General features: G+C 56.5%; 1 protein-coding gene across 6 annotated transcripts in view; it reads left to right on the top strand.

The window, feature by feature from the left end:
- Window positions 1-14732, top strand: part of CAPN8 (calpain 8) — a 46071-nt gene that overhangs the window by 23650 nt on the left and 7689 nt on the right. For all 6 annotated transcript variants that reach the window (XR_011996294.1, XR_011996293.1, XR_011996292.1 and 3 more), the window contains 6 exons: window positions 1313-1387; window positions 1945-2105; window positions 4498-4673; window positions 9327-9538; window positions 10571-10607; window positions 13971-14039. Coding sequence is in view for 3 of the 6 variants with exons in the window: in XM_072732649.1 (XP_072588750.1) it covers window positions 1313-1387; window positions 1945-2105; window positions 4498-4673; window positions 9327-9538; window positions 10571-10607; window positions 13971-14039 (730 nt within the window). In the remaining 3 variants the exon portion in view is untranslated. The remainder of the gene's footprint in view (window positions 1-1312; window positions 1388-1944; window positions 2106-4497; window positions 4674-9326; window positions 9539-10570; window positions 10608-13970; window positions 14040-14732) is intronic.

The following is a 14732-nucleotide window of genomic DNA, read 5'->3' as shown; positions in this document are numbered from 1 at the left end:
GTTTCAGCCATTTTAGCTGACAGCTGTTTAGCAAGCTGCCCAGAGGGCTTCTCTGGCCCTGTCTCCTTCCCTGACGCCCCCTCTAAGAGGCTGGGACAGATGTGAGGGGCAGGCGGTGGCGGGAGAGGACCACGTTCCAGCATCTGGAGACACAACCTAGGCCGTATCTAGAGCAGCCGGTGGGGCAGGAGGACTCTGCCTCTCTGAGCCACACCCCCAAATCACCCTAATATCCAGTTAAATTAAACCACTTAATTTCTGTTTTAGTTTCAAAAATCCAACTGGGAGATTTAGGTCAGATCCAGATTCTCCAACTTGTCCCTACCCTTTGTTTATAACAAGCACCATCTGAGATTTGGGTCTGATGGATTAATGTTTCTATGAGGTGAAGGGGTCCTGGGTGCTTCCCTGCATGACCCCTGGGTTCCGAGCACCTGGGCTTCCATGCAGGGAGGGGAGGGTCTCACGTTTTGCTGAAGGCATCCAAGGAAGGGGCTGTTTTGTTTCTTTTTTTAAAGATTTTATTTATTTATTCATGAGAGATACAGAGAGAGAGAGAGGCAGAGACACAGGCAGAGGGAGAAGCAGGCTCCATGCAGGGAGCCCGATGTGGGACTTGATCCCAAGTCTCCAGGATCACACCCCGGACTGAAGGCAGCACTAACCCTCTGAGCCACCAGGGCTGCCCAGGGGCTGGTTTTTTAAGATGGGTCTTGATACTGCTCAGTTCCTAGACTTGCACACATACTTTAAGAAACCTTGATTGGTAAAGGTCAGGTGCTGGAGATGGTGTTTGAATGAAGTAGTGAGTATTGCCACAGAAAGGCCACCAGTGGGAGGGCTCATGGGTGACATGACCTGAGGGACATTGCCACCGACTGGGCCTGAATGCCACTGTCGGTGGCTCGGGACGTGGATGGTGTGTACGTGCCCAGAATGACAACCTGCTGGTGGACGTGCCCATGGGCTACCTGCCCGTGCCCCTGACAGGCACTCTTATGCCTCCAGTCTTGGACTCTGGCCCTGATATCAGGGCCTTGGTATCTATTAGAAGTGGAAGGTTCTTCGGGAGTGAAATTAGGGCAAGTCCCTGCTGCACTGCTGGAGTCCATGTCCTTGGTCTGCGTCCCTCCCTGGGTGCCACCCACCCCATTCATCTGACCTACCCCTGCCCCCTGGGGTTTGGCTCCTATCCATCTCTGGCCCTCGGGGACGTCTAGCTGCCCTAAGCAGCAGGGACTGCAGCAAAACTTTCACGGATGGCTGTCTCTGCCTTGCTTTTTAAAAATTTTAGTTTTATGCTTTCCCCCAGTGCACCAGAGTGGAACGACATAGACCCCAGGCAGAAGGAGGAGCTGGACCGGAGAGCCGAGGACGGGGAGTTCTGGTGAGCGTGGTCTGCGGGGGCTGGCCTTCACAGTCCGACAGGGGGATCAGGAACTCGAAGACGTGGTTCCCACTGGGGGCTTCCCTTCTTCTCCCTTTTGCCCTGTGTGGTCCGACTTCTGGGCCTGCGTGTCCGAAGCATTGCCACCCTGCCATCTGGGTTCCATCGAGGCAGAGAGCACTACTGACCTCTCTCTGAGTTGGGCTTAGCCCCGAGACAGGGTGACTTCCTTCACTGCTGAGTTAGGGCAGATAACAGGGATGCCCCTTGGACAGGGCGTGGTGGTAGGACATCTCTGCTGGGCTGAGTTAAATGGGAGGATGCCTCTGCAGGCTCTGAGGTGCCCAACCCCAGGGGCAGGGGCCATTTATGGCTTGGTCCCTGTGCCTGGTCGTTAGATGTGTGATGGGGGCTCTGATAAAACGGAGACTCCACAGTGGCTGGGGATGTGGACAGCGGCCTTGCAGCCTTTGCTCTGTCCAGGGCCAGCAGGTATACCCCCCTCTCCCATAGCCCTGGCCTGCAGACCCATAGCCCTCTGGTCCCTCTGCCCCCAGGATGTCATTTTTGGATTTCCTGGGCCAGTTCTCTCGGCTGGAGATCTGCAACTTGTCCCCAGACTCCCTGAGCAGTGAGGAGCTGCACAAATGGAACCTGGTTCTGTTCAACGGCCGCTGGACACGGGGCTCCAGTGCTGGGGGCTGTGCGAACTTTCCAGGTAAGGTGTGGGGGGGGATCAGGTAGCTGGGGCTCACCTGCCTTACCTGCTCAAACTTCCCAGGTGAGGTATTGCCCGGCTTGGGGGGAGGCCAGGGCAGCAGGGGGCAGAGCCTGCAGCCCCCCACCTGAGGCCTGAGCTCAGCTAACAGCATTCTGTAGCTTCTGTGCATTCAGGTGTCACACTCCCCCCACCTGTCCCTGCCCCCAAAGATGTACTTCCTCTACTAGGCCTGCTCCTTTCTTGGGCTTCTCCTGGTCCCCTGGTGGACACGGGTTCCCCTGAGCTCCAGCCTCTCTGCTGCCTCAGTAGAGCGCATCCAGCCAGAGAGCGCTGTCGGGAGTGGGGGTGGAGTGGGGGCCTGGCTGGCTAGCCCCGCTGTCACAGGAGCTCCACGACCATGAGGACAGTCTGGCACAACCGTGGCCTCTGCACTGGCGTGGCCGTCGGCCTGCGCAAGGACCTCGCTGCGGGTGGGGAGTCCTCCTGGGTTCATCTGCCAGCACGGATACGTCTGCACACACACAGGCTCCTCCTAGGTCGCAGCAGGCCAAGGCGGCGGGAGGAAGACTCTGACCGACCCCACCTCTAAGGAGAAAGGAAGGAAACTGAAGCCCACCCCTCCCCCTCCCCCTTCCCCCAGCCCCCCAGCCCTCACCCTCCCTCTCTGATGCTGCTGGTTTAGACTGTACAGGCTCCAGACAGAGGAGCTCGGAGCTCTGCGGGGCTGTGCTCGGCCATAATAAAATCCCACACAGACGCAGGCCTGGGTCCTGACCACCGTGTCTTCCTTCGTCCCCCGTCCAGCCCAAAGCTCTACTCCCGGGGGCAGCGGAGAGTGTAGGCCGCTTGCGGGGCTGCACAGCGGAGGGGCCCCGGGAACGTCCTTTCCCTCCTCTCAGCTATTTCTTGATCCTCCTGATGCGCCGTTAGTACCCACCGCGGAAGGCGCTTTGTAAACCGGTGGTGTTCTCTACAAATGGGCTGTATTATTTTTATGGCTCATTCTCTTCTTCCTTTTCTGTGAAGGAGTAAACAAAAAATGTAGAGGTTGCAGTGATGTTGCATTTGGGAGAAATTAAAATATGCTCGCCATTAGCGAGCGCTTAGAAAATGGGCAGGAAATGCGCCTGAATGGCTTTGAGAGCCCGGAGCTGTCAGGGGTGCCTGAGGCATCCACGCAGAATCACCATCACTACCCAACCTGAGCGGACAGCCGTCTGTCTGTCTGTCTGTGGGAAGACCGACTCTTCCTGCCCTCTGGTGATGATGGCAGTGTGCAAAATCCCAGAGCGCGTCGGTCTCCTCTGGAAGCTCCGGAGACTGACCTTAGGAGCCACACACCTGTGCCCTCAACAAACAAGCTGCACGCGGACATTCTGGGAAGGTGGGATTGATGTCATATTACCGTGAACAGCCAGGGCTTCGTGGTCACTTGTGCATGGCTCATTATCTCATCGAGTTTCTCTTATGTAGTGGATGCGAGGACCCCCCCACCCTGGTCTGTTCCCCCCAACCAGGGCACATCAGGGTTAAATTCTTGAGGCCCCTTGTGCAGACGCCTGCCAGACTTGTCTTCAGTTATGCTCTGCTGCTTGACTGCTAGAGGGGCCATGTGCCCTCGAGTGACCCATTTGATCTCTGTGTGCCTTGGCTTATGTAGAGGGAGTTTTAAAAAGTCATCTTTGCTGTTTTGAGGGAGTTTTAAAAAGTTATCTTTGCAGGGAAGCAGTCTTTTAAAATACCTGTAGGTGGTATGGCAGGTATGCTTCTTAATTGCCATTCTCCCTCCTGCATGCTCAGTGACTTACTCTGAGGGAGTGTGTCTTCATGCGGTGGCCATCTGGGGAGGCCCTTGGCTGAGGGACCGAGGGTTCATGCCCAGGGCTGCTTCGGGCCGTGATCTGAGGCAGGGGCCCTTTTTGTGAGGGGACAGACACCCACCAGACAGGCTGTCCATATAGCCTGTCAGCAGAGGCCTCCAAGGACGTGACTCCCCACCCCACGACCTCCCTTCCTCCCCAAGAGGGGGTCGTCTTTCACGGGCCAACACTAAGAACGGGGGCTGTTAACCATGTCCCCCAGGAGACCCAGGGGTTAGTTATGAGAGCCCCAGGGAAGCCCTAGGGCCATCAAACCTTGGATATTCCCAGTCAAGCTTGTCCAGGCCCTCATGAGCGGATGGACCCATGCAAAGTTTCTGGATGCTGTGGGATGTGTCTGGTGGTGTGGGGGCAGGGGCAGGACCCAGCCCGACCACCCTGTAGAGGAAACTCACTAAGGCCTGCTTCCTGCTAGCTGTGTGTTCTCTGGGATGACCAAGGTTCTTCCCTTGTGTTCCTCCTGCCTCCTCGCCCCCATCGGGAAACTACCATCTCCCGGCGACCTCCAGCCACTTACTGGACCAATCCCCAGTTCAAAATCCATCTGGACGAGGTGGACGACAGCCAGGAGGGATGTGTTAGCGAACCCCACTGCACGGTTCTGCTGGGTCTGATGCAGAAGAATTGCAGGCGACAGAAGAGTACAGGACAGGGCATGCTCAGCATTGGCTACGCTGTCTACAAGGTACTTGGAGCTGGGTCACCCTTCATTTCACACCAGATGTCTTTGGCTGGACTGTGTTGGCCAGTAATCAGGGTGTATCTCTCCTATCACTTGAACGTTCCTCCTCTTGCTCCCCTAAATGCCACTCCCAATGGCCTTCCCAAGGCTTGAATTCCACCTTTAGAGGTTCATTCCTCTGCTTATATCTATGCTGTTAACATTCAGTTTTGCAATTCCTTAAAACTTGCCTGTCATTGAGGGCTCAGTGTTAATGCACTTACTCAACTTTCAAGTATTAGCATCTCAAGGGACAGGAGCCAAAATTATGGGGCACAAGGCATTTGGGTGGGGAAGGGAGGCTGTGTATGGGGGGCCAGAGACAGTCCTTTCTTTTCACACTGGGCAACCTTGAGACTCTTCCTGGGACACATGGGCATGGCCGGGGTGAGGGGAGTCACACCGCTGACTTCGGTTCTGGTGGCTCTGGGTGGGGGACCTCAGCTCTGGCCCAGGCTGCAGTGCGCACGGGCCATGACCCCTGTACGACTCCACAGCCTCACAGATGGGTTATAGCAAGGCTTTGGGGGAGTGAGAAACCTCGCCAGGAGCCAATTGTAGTCCCCATTTTTATATAGGCAAAGGCTCCTTATAACAAATTTTGGAGGGGATTGTGGTGGTTGTTTTCATGTAATTTTGTTAAGAGAGAATTTCTTGATGAAAAGACAATTTTAATAAGGCAGAATGAGAGCTGGCTGGAGGCCTGACCCCTGGGGACAAATCAATGCTTGGAAGAGAGGCATTGGCGTAAGCTGCCGATCACCAAGCTCATACCACCTCCGGCCCCTTTTTTTCCTCCTGTCCTAGAACTTAGGGCTTTTGAGTCCAGGTTGTGATGTGTGTGTGTCTTTTGTGGTGGAAGAAGGCACGACGAAAAATAATTGGTGGCTTGATGGCAGGAGAAAAAGATTTTCAAATAAAGAAGCTGCGCTGCGGTTTGCGCCAGCTTGGCCCTCCGCCCCACCTAGAGCGAGCGCAGCGCCAGCCCGGATTCTCTGCTTGTGGGGACACGGCCCTGGGAAGCCCTGAGGATCGCGAGTCCGTGCACCGTGCTTTAGTGAGCGTCGGCTCTGCGCAGCGCTGTGCTGTAAGCCGAGGCACATGCTTCCCGCGCCCTGGTGCTGCTGAAAAACAAAAGTCACCTGAGTGGACTTTAAAGCTCTTGCTGGCTTTACGCAGGGACTTGTTAACCGGGCAGCATCCCATTCAGCAGGCGGGAGGAGCTGCTGGGAGCTGCACAAAGTGAAGGACTTCTAGAGGCACGAGGGGACGTCCTAGCGAGCAGTGGGTGGGTTCAGGCAAGGTCACCTTCCTTGTGACAGCGTGGGTGTCAGGCGGGTCACCTCACGGCTATGACCCTGGTGGTTACAGATGATCTGGGTTAAGTTTCCACCCCTGCTGGAGCTTAGTTAGGTGTCCAGTCTCGTTGTTTGTAGGGGAACCTGGAGTCATAGGGGGCACCTAGGTTCATAGGGGTATGTGGGGTTGCAGGGATCATCTGGGGTCATGGGGGCCCCTGGAGTGTGGAGGCACCTGGAGTCATAGGGGGGCACCTGGGTTTGTGGGGGGCATCTGGGGTTGTAGGGTCATCTGGGGTCATGGGGCACCTGGGGTCATGGGGCGCACCTGGGGCCATAGGGGTCACCTGGCTCTGTAGTGGGCACCTGAGGTTATAGGGGGCACCTGGAGTGTAGGGGGCACCTGGGGTCATGGGGGGTCATCTGGCGTTGTGGGGGGCACCATTCTGTGACCTTGTAACTGACTCCTAAGGCTTTGGGAGTCCCAAGAGTGGAGACCTGTGTAGGTTGAAAGCCTGTCACCCATTAGGGAGCAGCCCTGATGCCCCAAAGGCCACAGAGCCCCATGTGTCTGTGCTGCTCCGTCCCTATAGTCTTCCTGCTGTGACAACAGGCTCAGGCCCGGCAGGCCTGTCTTTGGGGCTTAGAATTGTGTGTTTCTGAGGTGACTGTCCCTCTCCTTCCTTTGGCCTCACTGCTTTGGGTCTGTGTCCGGGCGTGCAGGTCATGGAGGTGTTTGCTCTCATCGAGCCCCCGTTATTACTCCTGCAGAACATGGGGTCCTGGCCATCATATAACTAGAACATAAAGTACAAAACGAGATCCCTTCTTCCTTCGGATTTCTCAGGCATAGATGGCCTCGCAGGTCATCTAGGACTATCCCAGGTTAAAAGTGTGCTACCTGTCTGCAAGGTGTGGGGAGGGGGAGGGTTGCACAGCATTGAGGGAGGGCCATGCTGTCTCTATGACCTGCCTGGTGGGTTCCCCAAGCTCCCTGATGAGGGGAAGAAGTGGCTTGGCGGCCTTCGGAGACGACTGGCAGCAGCGGCCTCTTGCTCTGAGGGACATTGGTTTTCCCACGCCATCTGCTGAGCTGGTGATCCTGGTAGGTGGCAGACACAGTGCCAGTGCCCCCACTGGCCCCCCAGGAGGGGATTGTGGTGACCTATGCAGTACGCAATAGCCTGACCTGAACAGGCAGTTACCGCTCGCCCCGGGCTCCTCTCTGTGTAGGAACAGAGATCTGTTATCTGATCTCTGATTAGAGAAGGAAGCACCAACTTTATCCTTTTGGATCCCGGCTCTTCCCGTGTCTCCTCAGTGACACATCATCATTATCGTACTTGACACCAGGGTTCCTGCTGCTGCTAGACCTCCCCGGCTCCCCACGTGCCTGACTGGTTGAAGGGAGAACCCCAGACTGGGCACGGAGGGGGGCGCTGGCCAGGCTCACGCAAAGTCTGGCCCATGCGTTCTGGCCTCCCCCGCGAGCCAGGGGACATCTCCATGTGCAGGCTGCATCCCAGACATGCTACAGCAGAGTCCCTGGGGTTCTCGCGTGCAGCTGGGATTGGAAGCACTGACCCCCCCTGGGGATGACGGCCTTGACTGCGCGGAGGTGTGTTTGCCCGCTGCATCGTACCCCTGCTTTCTTGGGTCCTCACACTTGGCTAGTACCTGCTCAGGACCCAGTGGGTGCTTGGTGTAAGGACTCCTGGTCTGCCTATCGTGGGCTCCTGAACACATGTCATCAGTCATAGAGGTCACTTGGAGGTGGCATGGAGGATTGGGGGCTCACACCTCTTCGCCATGAGGAAATAATGAATCAAATCTGCGTCATGTCTGGGGATGTGGTTCTCATTGGAAATGTCCCCTTTGTGTGTGAGACATGGTTATGTGCACACATGGTGTGTCTCCCGGGGTTTCATGTGTTGCTGTGGATTCTGTGCTCAGGCAGTAGGATCCCCAGGCTTGTGAAAGCGCCGTGCATGGGCCCACCCAGCCCTAGAGCTCCTGACACTGCAGGGCTGGGGTGAGCCCCACACTCTGGTGTCTAACACATCCCCCAGGCTCAAGCTGGCCCTGGGCCACACTTTGAGGGCCACCTGCCTTCGCCCCTGTCCTGCCTGCACTGTTGCTCCCAGCTGAGTTGGGGCCAGGGGCTGGTGGTTTCCCTGGGAGTGCCCCCCAGCCCCACGCTGGCCCCCCAAACAGGGCTCCTTAATCTGCCCCATCCGGGGCCTTCTCGAGAACTGTGTGGCCCTTTCCTGACCCTGGGAAACAGTGGACTTCCCTTTCTGGGCTCCAGGGAGCATCTTTCCCTGCTGGTCTCCTCCACCTCCCTTGGCTATGGCCTTGCTGGATGCCCCTCCAGCATTCTCTGGCCCAGAATATGAGAGTTTTCAGGGGGTCTCAAGTGTGTTGGCTGTCCTTGGACCCAGGGCAGAGGGGGCTGGCTGGAGGTCCCTGAGGAGCCCTGACCAGGGCACTGGGGGCAGGTGGCCCTGCTTTCCTCCCCCTTGTACCAGATCTGTGATCCTAAGAGGGTCTGGTGACCGTGGGTGGACATGATCCCCTCTGGGGTGGGCGTTCCAGGTCAGCACCTGCCCTCTTGACACAGGCATCTTGAGGAAGATTGGTCATAAAGACACAGCACCACCCACGGGAGGCTCGCTCACTATAATGACCATTATGCATCATTAGTGCATCAGCACTAATTAGCCTGCATCACACACCAGCCACTCCCACCACCAAGCGGAGGGGTAATGGGGTGCATCCTCCTTCCATAGATAGCCAGAAGCCTGGGGGGTGGGGGCTGGCTCCACGCCTCACCTGCCTCCTTGGCCTCCCAGCTTGATGGCCCGGTCAGTTTGCAAAACACTCTCCCAGAGGCAGTGGTGAGCAGGCCTTTCTGGCAGCTTCTGCTTGAGGAGCAGGATTTCAGCTCCCTCTCACCCCACCACTAGCCACAGGGTTGAGCTCCTCAGCTGCAGAGAAGAGTCTTGGGGGTTGATGGTGGTTCCTGAGGACACACCGGTGAAAAGTGCCATGTGCACCGGAGACCCTGCTCTGTGCCCCTTTACTTAACCGGGGTGGGGGCAAGGGGTCTGATCATTGTGGCATCAATGGGGTCGGTGCTTCCCTCAGGGCCTGGTGTCAGAAGTGCCCAGATACCCCCACCGAGGGACATAGATGAGTCCTCCTGATTCTTGGCCCAGTGTTAATAATCAGCCATCCCCAAATCAGACTGTAAGCCCAGCTCTTGAGCCACTGTCCTCCACCGTTTGGAGGGACACTAACCCTGCCCTGCTCTGTGCAGCTGGAGAGCCCCACGGACACACCCCTGGGCAAGAATTTCTTCTTGGGCCGCCAGCCCTTTGCACGCTCCAGCGCCCATGCCAACCTGCGGGAGGTGTCCAGCCGGCTGCTGCTGCCCCCGGGGGAGTACCTGCTGGTGCCATCTACCTTCGAGCCCTTCCAGGACGGGGACTTCTGCTTGAGGGTGTTCTCACAGAAGAAGGCCAAGGCCCTGTGCGCATCCCGTCAAAGCTGCAGTCTCGAGGGGGCTGAGTGCCTGGGTGGGGGGCACAAGTAGCCCAGCAGGTGCAGGGCCCCCTCGCTATTGTGCCATGCCTGGCTCAGCTGCTGTGTCCCAGAGGGAGTCTGAAACTCCTGGTTCCCACGGGTCCTTCACCTGCTGTCCTTGTCCTGCCCCCTTGGGTCTGTAGGACACCAAGCTGTTTGCTTAGAACAGGTCAAGGCTGGAAAGAAGGAGCTCTAGTGACATCTGGGCAAAGGGTTTTCCTCCAGCAGAGATGGCCCTGGGCCCAGGGAGTGGGATTCAGAGGGAGCACCACCACCTTGGTACATGCCATGTACATGCATCCCACACATGTATACACACTGCACACACCACACACATCCACACCACACACCCTGCACACACATCATACACATACATACATATGCATGTGCACGCCACACACTTACCCTCCCACACCACCCCTGCACAACACCATATACAGTGAACACACCCATGCACAGACACTCCATACACACATGCACCCCACATAGATACATGTACACACATCACACACATACACATACAGGCACACACACACCTTGCACACACTGCACATACACACAAATTACACCACACATGTGCATGTTTGCATGCACACATGGCCTGTAGGCCTGCTGGCTCATTGTCCAGTCACAGTGTCTATAGGGATTCACAGAGCTGGGTCCCCAGGGGAGAAGAGAGTGAACGAGTGAGAAAGCAACTCCTACAGACAGGTCCCCTGGGGGAACATTTCAGATTTCATGAAGGGCCACTGGGCTGGGCAGCTCTCATCTTAGATAGACCCCGGGAGGGTGGGGTGGGGGAGTGAAGGGAGGCTGTGGGTAAAAATTCAGTTTGTGTGTTTGGTGCTAGTAGGGATTGAGAGTCTGGGGTGGGGAGCCAGTCTGTCAGAAGAGTAAAATACTTCCTGAAAGTACCTGGCCATTAGCCGAACTGTTTACTGACTGTTTTTTCTTTTCTCTCCTTGCTTTGTGTTCCAGGGAGTTGGGGGATGGGGTAGCTGGAAACCCACATGAGGTAAGAAATCTTTCAGAACAGCCCGCTCGCAGAGTAGGCATTCATGGTTTCTTGTTGATTTGTAAAAGTTCTTTATATATTAAGGATGATAACATTTTATTCATCAGGGCTACAACATGGCTCTGGCCCTTCTCAATGAAGAGGAGACAGCCACAGGGGGGCCCAGGGAGGGGCCGTCGGTCCCCCACATCCGTGAGCGGGACCCTCAGACAGAGCGGGCCTGTGTGCTTGGGCGGTTCTGTGTAGGACTGAGAAGGCTGTGGGAGGGAGAGGTTCGACCCCCACTCTCAGGTAGATGTGCAGCTTTCAGGGGCAGATGGTAGAAGCACAGAAACCCATGAGGGGAAGTTCATCCAGAGATGCCAGAGATGGATCTGGAGCTGTGTACATGGGGTGTAGGGGTGCTGGGGCGAGCACCCGGTCGGGGGGGCTGTGGAGGGGCGAGTTCAGGGCCGATGCTGGGGGAAGCAGTGTGCCGAATGTGGCTTCCTCACCCACCTGCGTCCTCAGCCTGCCGTCCTCCGTCCCGGGTGGCGCATGGGGAGGCAGCACACAAAGGGGCTGCTCCCTGAGGGATCATGCGGCGGCTGCAGGTTCGGGTCCCTGGCTGAGTGAGGTGGGGGGACGTGCTGTGTCCTTGGTTCCTATTCCTGCAGGTGCACAAGAAGCTCTGGGGTTCATTCATTCAGTGTTATTTTAACTCCAGTAAATATATGTATACAATGTCTCTTAGCTCAGTTGAGCCTGGGCTTCAGGTCACGAGCTTACTGGACAGAATTGTCTGTCCCAGCCAGACGGCGCACGGCTGTGCCCAGCAGCGGCCCTGCCCAGGTCAGCATGACACTGGCCCTGCAGGCGCTTTCTGGGCTGGCGACTCTTGAGGATGGAGCTGCCCCGTCCCCACCCAGCTGTGGGTAGAGGCCCAGCCTCCTCTCCGATGTTTCTCTCACTGTTGACGTCAGAAAGGCCCGTGTGCCCGAGTGGAGGGCGTGGATCTGAGCCTGCAATTAGGTGGTAGGAGCTATCCTTCCGATCTCTTTTCTCTTTTCTGGTTTCTGTTAAATCAACCAAAGGCTGGCCCTAGGCCCCCATGCACCCAGTTGGCAGGAGGTCGTTCCTGGTCATGGTGTAGGCTCCCTGTCTCCCCCTCCTAAGTCTCGGGGTTTCCTGAAGCTCCCATCGTTCTGCAGGAAGACTTTTCCTGCGGCAGGTGCTCACAGGCCCTGCTCCCGGGCCGCCCCAGGGCTTCTGCATGAGGTCTGGGGCTCCGACCCTTTGTGAACTAGTTGCTTCCAGGCCTAGCTCCCAGCCTCCCCTTGTGAGGTCCCGCAGAGACATGCAAGGTTCCCAGGATCCTGGGGCCCCCCAGGCTCGTGCTCACATACCCACAGGGGAATGGCATATTCAGGGGACTCAGGACTCAGAACAAGGGGCACCCACAATGCCACAGCTACAAGCCAGATCCCTTTGTGGCAGAAGCACTCGTGCTCTCTGAGCACAGCCGTGAAGTCCACTCAGGAAGCCCTTGAGAACAAGAGCCACCCCGCGTTCACCACTGCATCTCAGACACAGGACCGTCCCTGCCACATGCTGGCGTCCAGCAAATCTCTCGAAAGGAATTGGCACCGAGGTTCCACCCACTCCATCACTCGAACACCTCTTCCGTTCCCGTGGTCTCGTGCAAATCTCCTGTGTGCAGTGCTACTGCCTGGGGGCAGAGTGCCTGCCGTGCACTGGTGTGTGCGCACATCCAGTTTTTGTTGTTTTGTTATTTTTGTTATGTGGTTCGTAATTTTACACGCCCTGCGCCAGTTTAATGAAATCTTACCCTATGTCCAGAGTCTGGATGTCCCACTAGACTCTGGCAGGTAGTGTATCGTGTTATAGGAACAAGACGAGGTGTTTATTCTGCAGCACCTCTTCAAAGTCATGTATGTGCGATGACAAGTATTTATCATTTTTCTTCTAAAAAGTGCAGGTGTGTTCTTGGATTGTCTCATTGCGTGTGCGAGCGGTAGGGTAGACATCGTTGTCGCCACGTTGTGGATGAGGAGGCGCCCAAGGGTGCAGGTGCAATCAGGCCAAGAGCACATGCTCGGGTTGTTGGACCGAAGGGGAAGGAGTGCATGGACTACCATTTGGTCCGGGTCCAAAGCCTCCTGGCCCGTGGTTCCAGCCTGTTACTTAACACCTTTAAACCTCGGTTTCTGCGTGTGTACAGTGTGGAGGGTAGTGAGACCCTCTCCTCAGAACAGTCCCGAGTAGTAAATGAGTTAATCCATGCAAAGTGCCTGGGTCGTGAGCATCCATCAAACTTTGTACTCCTGTTTGCACTGTGTCACCAGGCTGTGTTGGGCCTTTGGTGCTTTTCCAGGCAATGGTTGTAGACAACAGACTTGGCTTTCTGGGAACTCTCTGGGCCATGTGGGAGGCCTGTGACATTGGGGCAGAGCCTTTGTTGGGCTGGGAAGTCTCTGGACAGATCGTTAATGATTTGTAATTTTTAAAAAAATATTTTATTTATTTATTCATGAGAGACAGAAAGGAAGAGAGAGGCAGAGACACAGGCAGAGGGAGAAGCAGGCTCCATGCAGGGAGTCCAACGTGGGACTCGATCCAGGGTCTCCAGGGTCACGCCCCGGGCTGAAGGTGACACCAAACCTCGGAGCCACCCGGGCAGCCCAATGATTTGTAATTTTTTAAAAAAGATTTTATCTATTTATTCATGAGAGACACACACATACAGAGAGGCAGGGACACAGGCAGAGGGAGAAGCAGGCTCTATGTGGGGATCCCAATGTGGGACTCGATCCCAGGACCTCAGGATCACACCCGGAGCTGAAAGCAGATGCTCAACCACTGAGCCATCCAGGCATCCCTGATTTGTAACTTTGACCGGACTTTGATACATATCAGCGGGCTTCTGCTTCTCTGAGGGGCCCCTGGAGCAGGCCTTGTCATTGAGCCACGAGTGAGGGCAGGGTCCTGGGAGCGGGGGCTGAAGCTGTGGAGGGTCCTCCAGTATCCGAACTCCCACTTCTGCTACTTCTGCGAGGCCGTGACCCCAACTATGTTAGAATCTGTGTGTATCTGAGAGTCTGATGAATGCTAAGAAAACACACACTGATGCAATTTCCGGGGCTCACAGACTCCCGGAGGGTCTCTGAGGGGCTGCTGAGGGGCCCACAGGCCAGACAGAGATTCTCTGAAATCCACTCAGGGCTGGCATGATCACCTTCCCCTCAGAGAGGGAGCCAATGCCTGTACTTGGTGGCAGGTGTGTGGTAGGGACGGAGCGGTGGGTGTGAAAGGTCCTTCATTCTCCCTGCGGCAACCCCTAACTCCTAATTGTGCTCTCTGCAGCCACACCCCAGCGAGGTGGACCAGGAGGACAGCCAGTTTGGGAGCCTGCTGGGGACACTTGCAGGGAAGGTAGGTGAGGCCATGGGCGGGACGGTGTCCCTTCAGCTTCTATTTTCCGGGGTCTCTGTAAGCACGAAGGACGAGGGCACTGCCCCTCCCTACCCAGCCCCCTCCTGTCCTGACTCTGGGCTCCTCCTGCACTGAGGGCACAGTGACAGGCCCAAGTCAGGTGCTAGCAGTGTGTGGCGTGTGTGGTGCTTATGGACTTGGGTGTATTGAACTTCCAGGCCTGTGTGGCCAAAAGTCACAGCAGACTCAGGACTGTGAGTGGCCCCCTAAGCACCATGAATGTGTCATCTCTACTGAGATGTACCACGGAGCCTTAGGTGGGTCTCAGTTTGGCTGCTGCAGCAAGTACAGGAAAGGGGCTGCAAACCACAGACACTTGCTTCTCCAGGATCCGGGGGCTGGATGTTCAAGGCCTGGGGGCCGGGGACCAGGGGCCGCAGAGCCTCCCTGTGGGCTGGGGAGAGAGGGGCAAGAGGGGCAAGGCCTCTGGAGACCTTCATGAGGGCACTGACCCCTCTGGGGGCTCCAGCCCGCAGGTGCCTCACTGAGCTCAGGCTCCAGCACAGAGATTTGGGGGCACAAACATTGGGTCCTTGTTGCCTTGGCTGCCGAGGGTCTTAGTGATCGAGAACATCAAGAATGACAAACAAATAGCCTGTGTCCATCGTCACTAGGCACCTGTCTCCCCTGCCT

The sequence above is a fragment of the Vulpes vulpes genome, chromosome 13 (genome assembly GCF_048418805.1).
Source record: "Vulpes vulpes isolate BD-2025 chromosome 13, VulVul3, whole genome shotgun sequence".
NCBI lineage: Eukaryota > Metazoa > Chordata > Mammalia > Carnivora > Canidae > Vulpes > Vulpes vulpes.
Note: the sequence above shows the minus strand (reverse complement) of the source record. Positions and strands in the feature narration are given on the sequence as shown.